Source organism: Lottia gigantea (assembly GCF_000327385.1).
Source record: "Lottia gigantea unplaced genomic scaffold LOTGIsca_98, whole genome shotgun sequence".
NCBI lineage: Eukaryota > Metazoa > Mollusca > Gastropoda > Lottiidae > Lottia > Lottia gigantea.
This window is the reverse complement of record NW_008711162.1, coordinates 288657-300468: the sequence shown is the minus strand read 5'-3', so window position 1 is coordinate 300468 and position 11812 is coordinate 288657. Positions and strand designations below refer to the sequence as shown.

Here is an 11812-nt window from a genome sequence, read left to right as displayed (position 1 = left end):
AAAAATAAGCTTCAAAGCCATTATAACAAGGAGATATCATCCAATATATGATGTCATCCATGATATTTTCATAAGAGAATGATATCTGATGAAAGGGGGATAATAATGGTATGGAATTGATTCCAGTAGGATTCCAGGGTGGTGCTCGATTGAAGAGTTCTGAACAGATTCCGTCTGCTCCAATCGAACAATATGAAAGCGGAATCGTCATAATTCAAATGGTTTTCATCGTTTTCTTTCTCCGCCATTTTGAAATCTGTCTGCACCTCCTATTTTTTCAACACACAGTGAACACGTTCTGAACTCTGTTCTGCCTTGTTCGTGCAGAACTAACCAATCGAGCAGCACCCATGGTTGAGTCAATCTCATGCCAATTTCATAAAATGTGTACAAACTAATTATAAATGATATAACAACCACCAATACATATGATCATCCTTTTCATATTCAAGGGATATTTTTCCCCCAAAACATTTTTTGATTACCATTATATAGAGCAAATTAACAAATACATGTTTTAATGAAACACAAATTGGTACCTTACATGCCAAAATCAATGCTGCCTTTGTACCTTAAAAGTTCTTAAAGTTGAATATTTGGCAGTAAAAAAGCCGCCAAGCATCAAACAATGATTAAAGTTATATTCCAATTTATCTAACTGGATTTGTCATTATTCGGACATGACTTCATTTTTAACTTTCACTTCATCTTTTTTCACTTCTGGGACAGGAGCTTCAGTTTCAGTTGGTTCACTCGTAGAAGCTTCTGAATCTTTTTTCACTTCTACTTCATTTTTGGGAGTCTCATGCTTGACTTTTGGTTCTTCTTGAAAAAGGACACTGGTGATGGAGGCAATAGCTTTTGTGAGGACATCTTTGGTACCGTGTAAAGTGTTATGGTATTTACGACTTTGATTTTCGGCTGTATTTCGGGATGTTTTGACTCTTGACAAGTCTTCTCTTGTTTTCTGAAGATCTTCGAATATTTTCTGTTTGTTGTGTTCTGCGTCATTCAATTTCTCTTTAGTGTAGCCTAAAATCAAAGAAATTATCTATCAAAGACAGAATGTCCAAAAAAATCCCAAAACCTCTGAAATTCCGAAATGTGGCAGTAAACACAGTCACTGGGAGAAATTAGAGGTTACAAAAAAGTAATATATGAGCTTTCTATATGTTCGCACTTTCCCCCCATTCCATGGGAAAAAGTAATGAAAAGTTGGGAACTTATGGATTGGAAGCACTTTTCCCATGGAATGAAATGAAATGGTGAAAAGTGCTTCCAATCCATAAGTTCATATACTACTAAAAAAGGACTGATCATTCCTGGAAGTTAATAAATTTATAGAAAAATATATTTATTTCACTGATTGTTTTTAAGTGTTAAAGAGGTAACAACCTTCCCAAAAAAAGAAAACAACACTTGAAAATGACCAGTGTAAAAAACAGAAATGAAATTGCAACATGATGTTTGTTCACTTACTGATATCAGTTTCTAAGGTGGATAATTTTTTCTGCATAGTCATTCTATTCTCTTCGCTTTTCTCTAATTTTTCTAACAAGCTATCTATATTAATCATGGAGCCTTTATAAATGATAATATTGGAGGTGACGTCTGCTGGGGACTGACTGTCTGTTGTGGATGATGTCTTCTCTTCATCTGTTTTTACTGAATGGCTGGCTTTCAACATTTCATGATTGCCTGAAAAGATATGAAATGAAATAGATTCCCATGTGGTACAATCCAATGCAGTGTGCAATGATGGAAATTATACTAGGGAAGCTGTGGGGCTTCAATTATCCCATCCAACTGCCTGAACATTTTTCCATGTCCAATCCTCTGACTACTTAAACGAAAAGACATATTTTCTTAATGAAAAGGAGCATTAAATTTCAATTTTACCTTAGGATGGACACATGCGGTGCACCCTCCCCCGCACTGTCATATTTCAATATAGAAAGACTTGTCTGTATGTCTTCCTTGAAATTTCTGTGGCCCCTAAACTGCATCTCTAGTAATTTATAGAAAGGTTATCTGCAAGTTTAACCAACAACAAATCTCCAGCCTACCTTGGCATAACTTGGACTCTTCAACGGGTGTTAAAACTGATTCTATATTTTCTCCTTCTACAGCATCTGTTATTTTACGATAATTAAAACTATCTCTTACGATAACACGCTGTACAACTTTCTTTATCTGCAATAATAGAAAAATATTAATCATGTCATATATGAATTCAAATATTGTGTCTAAGATATTTCACAAAATGTTAAAAATTCCATCATAAATATTAAAACATTGCAATGTTTTTCTCTTATACACCTTACTTAATAAGGAGAGACAATGCAGTGTGCAATGAAGAAGATTTTAAATTATTTGTTCGTGTACAGCAGTACTTTCTATCTATTCTTCTGATCAAGGTGTTGAATAGAAATTTTTCCAAACTTTTTATGTGTATCACATAGAGGACACTGATCAATTTGCACCTTTCAGATTTTCAGATGTAAGTGGCTCTTGAAATTAAACTTCTGTACAATCCCTTTAAGCTATTTCTTTACTTGTAAAAAAACCCACGATTCTCATCTCCTCAATAAGACAGGTCACTCACCTGAGCTCGAGATAACTGTAATCCTATTGTCATAAGTATATCTTCTATATCTTTATCTAAGATATAACCAGTATGATTCTGATCATAATAAACATAGGATAATAATAATCCTGGATCAACTGTTATCTTCTTCTTTTCTTTCTTCTCTTTCTTATCTACAATTACAAAGGTGCTTGTATTGCTATATGGCAAATGTTTACATGCATTGAAAAGGACTGTTTAACCGTAGTACTAATGTTTTTTTTGCAAAAAAAAAAATCAGTCATCTAATCATTAAAAGACAGCCAGAGAAAAAGCCATATCACTTTTTACACAGAATGAATATCAAATGTCAGGTTCACTTTCTTATGAAAAGACGGTTTCATTAGGTTAATTCCATTGGTAGTCTTTAAGATAATATATATACTGAGAAGGGTGACAATAGGACTCTGGAAAATTGAGATCACAATTAACACAAGATATCAGATTTTTATTCTTAAATTATTGAATGTGTATGAAATTCATCTGCTTTAAACTGGTAAAGTGGATTATAAGACAATATGGTATTTGTAATAAAAGAATAATTATTTTACCTTTTTTATCATCATCTTCTTCCATGTCTTCTTCTTTATCATCATGTTTATCATTATCCTATAATATAATATAATAACTACATTATCATTATCCTATAATATAATAACTACCTAAAGATACATTATCATTATCCTATAATATAATAACTACATAAACATACATTGTCATTATCCTATAATATAATAACTACATTAACATACATTATCATTATCCTATAATATAATAACTACATTAACATACATTATCATTATCCTATAATATAATAATTACCTAAAGATACATTATCATTATTCTATATCATATTAACAATGATCATACCATCATATAAATCCTATAATATAGTAATTAAACATAAGCCTACATCATTATCAAATAATAATGGTGCTCTTAAATCATTCTCCAATAATCTACAAATAATTACCTTTTCAGAATTGTGTCTTTCTTTTTCTTTCTCATCATCTTTGTCATTATCTTTATCTTCTTTCTTATCTTCCTTATCCTTCTTATCTTCTTTCTTATCTTCATCTTTCTTAGCAGCTGGTGTTTTACACAGACTCAAATAAATGTTGAATCCAAAATCTCTCATCAACATTTCATTGAACATTTCAGCAAACAGAGACACCTGAAAAATATGATTATATTTTATAATTATTTTATCATAATTCCATCAAGGGCAATAACCCAACTCTCCTTTGACAAACAACTAAAATAACTGAACGCATTTGGAAATAATGTACTTTAATATAGTAAAACCAACAATATATCCTCTTATATATTTGCAGCAAGCAAACTCCATGAAACTTTAAATACTATCTTGTTCAAAATATCCCCTTGTAGAAAACTCGTGAAACTCCTAAATCTCATCATTAGACATATAATCAAACCATACCTCAAATGAGTGTTCCTTGTTATCTTCAGGCCTATAATCTAAGAGTACACTTAAAGACATGACACAGCAATCAAACTTTCCACCTTTAGCAGTAGGATGTGGGTGTACCAATATTGATGGTACATCAGGCATAACATATCTCTTTTCTAATAACGCTTTATCTTTCTTTTCTTTTCTCTTCTGTTCTTCTTCTTGCTGTAAAATTTCAAATTTTTTAAAGAATAAATGTGTTTTCTAGTCCAGCACAAAAATTAACACTTGCTTAAGGAATTTTAATTAATTGAATTTTTACTTCATATTTTGTCTCACAAATAGAGATAATAAAGATAGGCAAAGCCATACAATGAAGGAGTGTTTTTATTTTCAAATGTCTTAGGGTCTTATGTGAACAGTCAGCCTATTACGCAATGACCAGCTAGTTGTTGAACAAGTTAGGTTATTCAAATACCTCTTTTTTCTGTGCTTCCTCCTTAGCTAAAGCTTCTAATACTTCAGGATCGGTGGGTTTTTCTTTCTCTTTCTCCTGTAAATATAGATGAAGATGAATGAAAACAGACAGGCAAGTTAAAAATCAGACTGGTACAAGAATAACTATCATAGATAGGTGATGGGTGTTGAAATTCCACATTGGGTGACTTTTGGAAGTACTGGTTGTAGCATTTGCAAAGAATTTGAATCTATGGATATTAGTCCTCTAGCAGAAGACAATCCAGCTCTCTATCAACTGAGTTTCGCTGTCAAACATGTTTGTTAGGGGGATGAATTGATGTTACACAGTTCAAAGGTTTTTTATAATAGTCAAGTAAGTACTATGATATTAGTATTAAAACTAACCTGTTCTTGTTTTAACTCTTCTTCTTCAGCTTCTTGTTCACTTTTTAACATTTTAGTTAATCTAGCTATTAACTGTGATTTCAATCCTTTAGCACTCAGATTCCTAGCTTCTAATTCTTGTCTTAGATCTAGAATCTGTAAATGAAATAGTTCTTGGATACTCAAAAGGAATTTAAACAGGTTATCGGTTTTTGCAACTGGGATGACAAAAATCTAGCCAGACATCACTGTCTAAAATACTACTTAACTTTGATAACAATGCTTTAATGCTTTAATCCATTTAAGTCATAGGTCCCTTTTACACCAAACCACTATCGGTCAAGGCTAGGCTTCAAAATAAGAATTTTACTCTTTATTTCTGTATATGTCTTTTCTATATATCACAGAGTATCTTGATGAGTCATCATTTTAACATTCAAATACACATGGATTTGACGGATAAAATTTCAACAGTGAGCTGTGATCACTGATTGGCTTAGATAAAAAATCCTGTTTCTCAGACTAAAGTGTGATTGGTAAAAAAAAATGGCCTACCTTCATGGATTTAGGATCCAATTCTGAAAAATGTGTTGGTTCTTTCTTTTCAGCGTTACTATCTGCTTCCATATCTTCTTCATCCTAATAAACAGACAAAAAAATAGCGTTATTTCTCAGGTTCCTTGGGAAATTTTACAATCGCAATTAGACACAACATTCAAATCACAATTCCAAACAAATTAAATGATTATAAATTAATGAATCCCACTTTCACACAATTTCACAAACAAACATACCTTACTAAGTCCTGAAAGAAAAACTCCTAGGGCAAAAATTTGGAAAGTTTTGTCAACGAGTATTATAAATGCTCCAGGATATTCTACAAGAAATTTTTTGTCACCATTTATGTTTATGAAATAAAATATCATTTTTGGAATAATTTCACGAAATGATCAAGTTGAAAACCTTGCTCAAAAATGATATCTTATTCGATTTCACTGTGGAAAAAAAAAAAAACAATATATTAGCAGTGCCTGTGTGCCTGTATCTGTTTTCTCGGGATCACCAATTTTGATCTTGAGTTGCTTGGCATAAGCTGCCTGTAGGTCTTCCCATTCTGTCTGAGAAGGGGAACACATCCATACATCTGGTATAAAAATGACGACAGTTTCTACTCTGGCATCAACATGACGTCCCTTGTTGGAAGAGGCTGGTCGCATGTAACAAATCTCAGCGAACCTATACCTATATAAAGGAAAGGTGGGAAAAAAAAGAAAAAACAAAATGTAAACCACTAAATTAAAGCTATAAACAATCAAAAACAAAGAAGAATATCTTTTATTTTTGAAAATATGCTGATGATTGTAAAATAAATGATATTTGTTGAATTTGGAGTGATACAAGGCTATCTTATGTCTCCATATCTTTTTAACAAATCTTATAATGACTATAATCAGATGAACCTAAATAGCCCCTACCAGTAATATGATATTCAAGTATATCTGGAGTTATTCAAAATCTATAAACCATCATTAAGGAAGAATTTGATAATGGACATCATAGACTCTTTAGACTCTGCAAAATGCATTTGATCGAAAATTCTACATCCTGGTACATGATAGTTAAAGATTTTTATATCAAACATTTGTCCAAAACTAATGGGATTATTCAATTTTGAAGAACCACATTCAAAACTGTAATCCACAGCAACAACCATAAAGAGAACACATACCATTTTGTACAAGCCTTTAGATCAATACCAGTTAAAGCCTTTGTCGTTCTGATGGCAGTGTTGATCAACACTTGTGGATTACCAGCAGGATCAGCTCCATCCAGAGAAGGTGACCAAGGTCCACCTATAGCCATGGGTTCATTTTTACCACGAATACCAACTAGAAACTGTAAAAGTCTGGTAGGATGTTGGAACGATTCCTGAATATCTACTGGATCTTCTGCCAGACCACATGATTTATGGTAAAGGTCATCCAATGAAGGTGAAGATAATAGCATCACCTGAAAAAACATTCCATAAATGCACTTATGTTTGATCAATAAAGATGGACTCTCTTAAACCTACAGAGAAAACTGGAGTTTAACATCCTCAACCTACTGCTTTCAACAATGACTAGGAATGCACCTGATTGGACAAATGGAAGATGGGCTACACCAAGCAGTGTGCAAAGAGGGAAATTTTGCCAGGACAGTGGCATTATCTTCTCTTTGTTTATTTTCTAATGGTCAAGGAGTCCTCAGTTTATTGTCGTATTCAAATGACTAAACACTTTTTTCCATATCAGCCATGGGGTAAACCAGATCAAATCTGACAAATTATCTCATCACATCTTGAGATAGAGTGCTGGGCCCTCAGGCAAGCATCTAACTCACTGAGCAACCATAAAATTCAATGAAAGCAATTTTTATCCAATCTTACCTTGGCACTAAAAAGATGATCAGCATCATTTGGTTCCAGAACGGTTTTATTTGGTGTCAATGGTTCTACATCTTTATGTAATACATGGAAATTACAGCTGTGACCAAGTTTAAATGATCGTTCTAATGGGAAAGCATCAGACCATGTTAAATTAGTAAAGAAAAAATCGCTTGGTATATACATACTACTGTATCTAGATTTTAACATTACCACATTAGCATTTTTACTGAAAAAAAGCAAAGAATTTTTTTATTATTTTACCACTTCTCTTTGGTTGAAGCAAAGAAAGTTTATTATCATTCTTAGTTTTGCTTCTTACTAAAAAAAGCTTTTTAGAGGTGCCATTACCAAGTGACATCATATTCCCTTAATGTCGTAGCTTGAAAGAGATTATAAAGAGGTTTTCTACATTTTTAATGTGTAATCAGATGTCTGTGGTTCCTGAAATACCACTTAAACTATGTGTTTCATGACATCACTAATTCCAAAGGGTCTTATGTGATACACGCATATTTGACCATTAGTGATGTCATCAAACACTTAGGGCCATATGCAGCGCTCGTTCTTTACCTAAACTTTGACTAAAGTTAGACTTAAGTCGAACTTTAGGTATGCTTAAATTTGATTATCAAATCTAGAAAATGAAAGCCTTAATCCTAACTTTGTAAAGTTCGACTTTAGTCAAATTTCAACTTTAGTCAAGGTAAGAGCGCTGTATACGGCCCTAAGTGTTAGTAGAACTTATTTGAATTACACTCATCAGTGTACAAAGGATGAAGATTAAGGTGTACTTTGAGGATGACTTTATCAGAATAAGCTAAGGCAAAGCAAAATGAGAAATGACATCCAAATAAGTAACTTACAGATTCAAAGAAAGTTTAGGAATCTGACAAACATAACGTGGTTTAGATGATCTCTTTCTGGGAGGACTTCTAGCTGGTGATCGAGATCTTGGAGGAGGTGATCTCTTACGTCTAATATCACGACTACCTCTATCTCTATCACGTCTATCACGCTCTCTATCAGCATGTTTCTCACGATCTTTCATGGAGCTAAATCTATTAGGTTCTGCTCTATGACTGCCTGGTAGATTGACAGCTGGTGTTCTATTCTGAGTACCACCTGGAAGAAATGAAGTGTGCAATGAGTAAACTCAAAAACCCAATAGCCCGAACTGACCTTCTCTTTGATGATTTTAAAGTAAGAGATTCAATTGAATAATGAAATGTCTTAGTACACTTGACAAAACATTATTCAGGATATCCAATAAAAGAAACTATACCATCATAAAATTTGTATAGACACCATGATTTAAACAGTATCCTTTGAGAAAAATAAACAAAATATCATGTCACCATCAACAGATTAGCATCAGGGTGTTTGGAAGCTTGAGTATATAAAGTACCTCACTGGCAACAACTGGATAACAGTTCGTCAAACACTACAAGACCAGTAAGCATTATTGTCGTCTGCTTGGAACTGTAGGGCACCTTTGATGCCATGGTCAATGCCTTTGGTTCGCTTGGAGTCCAAGCAGAAGTATTTGATTGAACTGACCTCTAAAATCATTATTGGTAGTTGATATCATAGAAGGTGGTGGTACAGCATTCATTGGGACTGGTTTACCCTGACTACCAGATGTATGTTGATTAATATTACCTATATTAGTCTTGATTGGTGTTGCTTGACCTAATGTTGATCCCTAGGTATAGAAATATAAGCATTATGACAATAGGTTCCAAATATTACACAATACATACCAATGCATTTGGAAATCCGAGCAACTTTTTATTATCATAATCATAAGATATTGTTAAAACCACTCTCCAAAAATGGCCAGATGTGAGCATAGCTTTAATTTTGAAAATCATTTGATATCATGAACAGCTATTACCCAAGTCATTAAAAGAATTACTAGCTAAAGTGAAACATGATAGAAATATATAATATTACACGATATAAACACATAAGTCAACAAGTTTTATTGTCAAAATTAGATACTATTTGTTGAAAGTTGATTGACAACCTACCTGACCAGGTAGTAGCTGTATTCTAGTGGCATTCCATTTAAAAGGCATACTAGCATTATATGATGCTTCAACTAATACTCTTTCTCCAACTTTAGGTTGATTACCTTTTACACTCCTGTAAAAACAGAATGAAAGAAATTAGTCAAATGTTCCAGAAATTGAAGAGAGTGAATGAAATTATTTCCAGAGATCTTTTAATAGTACCTTAAAAATCAGTTACAAATTTACAACAGTACATTGTAAATGTAAATAAATTTTTGCCAGGAAAAACAAAATGGTCCATTTTACAAAAACAAAAATCACTGATGTTTGGGGTTTTAATTAACCAAGACCGAAAAATATAGCCAAATCAACAGGAGTGAAATGAATGCAAAATGATAAAATAACTTATCATATGCTTTTCATTCAGTAATTACTTACGTCATCTGAAAGAAGATCTCTTCATCAACAAAACCAAACGTGTCATGAAGTTTAGTGACGGTACCAGTAAATACTCTCTGTTTAACAGCTGGACTAGCTGCTGATGGTCTCGGTGTTGGATAGCTGATAGTATTAACTTGATGTGAAGCTAATGTAGTAGGTGTAGCTATACCAGGTTGTGGTAGTACAGCTTGAGGTGGAGGCAGAGCTGTTGTCTGCAAAAATAAAGAACATTAATAAATATTTCCAGCTGAAAGTTCCAATGTTTTGGCTTGGAAAGATGGTTATTGTTCAGGGGGAATGCGGAACCAACTCACCAAAAATACGAACTAAGACCATAAGACAATTAGCTGATATTTGAACAGTGGATCACCCCCAATTTGTTTTTTTTTTTTTTAGAAAACCAAGAATAAATTTACAATGCTGACAAAAATTGATGAATGAATGAACAATTCTTGTTATTTTCACCCAGTGCATATTCTCACTCTGATAGACCCTAAACTTAACAATACAACATCCATATATCATGTCCATGGAACAGGTAAGGCCAGATTTCGTGGGCTGACAAGATGACATCTAAAGATGGGTTCCCTTATTTTCATTTAAGAAAATGAAAACGCTAATACTTATATTAATAGAAAGTGTTCTAAAAAAATACCAGTTTGTCTCAAATGTCCATAATTAATTCAAAATTAGCTTAATAAGAAGAGAATTACCAGCAGAATTCCAATGATTGACCGATCAAGAAAGGTCAAAAAGTCTTGTTTTGTTTATCCAGACTGTACATACATGGACATTTATGATTGGTTTAATTCTATGCAATAAGAACATAATGATATGATTAAGAAAACATGATAATTCATTAGAAGCACCAATTAATCAAAGTTTTCTGAATTTGAAACTAAAAAATAAGGAAACACCCATCTTTAAGTATAAAACTTACCTGTTGAAGAGCAGACAAGGCTGTATTATATTGAGCTGTACCAAGTTGAGTATTGTTAGAACCTAAACCATAAACATTAGCATGAGTAGCTAGACCTCCTGGCATCATTAACGTATTACCAAGTTGTTGGGTGGCAGCCATTGGATTTTGAGGAATCTGTGGTGCAGAGTTTGCATTCATAAAATCTGAAGGAAAAAAAAACATTGTTTATACTTCTAAATAAGTTATTGATTGTCCTATCTACAATTTACGTGAAAATCACAAGTTTTTTTGCTTCCAAAAGTGAAACTAGAATTATCAAAATGTGGATGTATGAATATTTTTGTCAACACAATGCTATCTCTATAGCATCGGTAAGCTTGCATTATTGATTTTTCCAGTTGTAAAACCATACAATAATTATACAATACGTACCTCCTGGTCTAGCCCAGGGTGGATTTTTAGCACCGCCAAACTGTGATGTCATTTTGATTTATATCTGAATCTAACAGGTCTGGAAAGAAATGATCAATTCATAATCTATTATAGTAAACCAATGCATCCTGAACCAAAATCAAAATATAAAGTCGGATAAAACCTGTCATAGTAGGCCTTCTTTTTTTCCTGTATCAGTTCATTTCAATCTAAAATACCAGTCCCTCAATCTTCCTTGTTTGCTAGCAATACAATGACGGGTTATCCCAAGTCTGCCCAAGGCAGCTATGTAGAAGTTTCCTAACCCTTAGAACTCAGAAGAGAATGCCATGTTATTGCTTTAATTCAATTTTTTTTCATGTAGTTGCTGTATAACAACAGAGGCTTGAAGCACAATATTGTGTCATTTTTTACAGGAAATTTATGTCTATTTCAAATTACCAACCCTTGTATTCCTATGGACCTTTAGATATTTGGGGAATGGAGAAAAAGTCAAGTCTGAGCTCATTGATTGTGGTAAAAGAGTGCTGGCATTGGATTGCTTCTAAACTAATAAGTCAACTCAATGTCATTGAATTGATTGATTGAATCGCAGCTCAGGCCTAATCAAACCAATCACCAAAAGGCTACATCTTCTGGAGTGAAGCAGTATTAAGTGGAAGACTCTACATTATGTGTTTTAAAAGTCTACTTTACC

At 33.1% G+C, this 11812-nt stretch overlaps 1 protein-coding gene across 1 annotated transcript; it reads right to left on the bottom strand.

Moving 5' to 3' along the window:
- Positions 1-814: 814 nt before the first annotated feature.
- LOTGIDRAFT_51697 (hypothetical protein) lies at positions 815-9958 on the bottom strand (the record flags this gene model as incomplete). The annotated part of the gene is made up of 17 exons (XM_009069028.1): positions 815-1032; positions 1480-1656; positions 2067-2193; positions 2606-2820; positions 3178-3235; positions 3540-3800; positions 4068-4301; positions 4902-5036; positions 5436-5500; positions 5896-6116; positions 6604-6890; positions 7309-7534; positions 8172-8406; positions 8759-8867; positions 8912-8997; positions 9332-9453; positions 9759-9958. Coding segments are annotated over 17 exons (2976 nt in total), but the record flags the coding sequence as incomplete, so codon positions are not given.
- Between the last annotated feature and the right edge of the window lie 1854 nt (positions 9959-11812).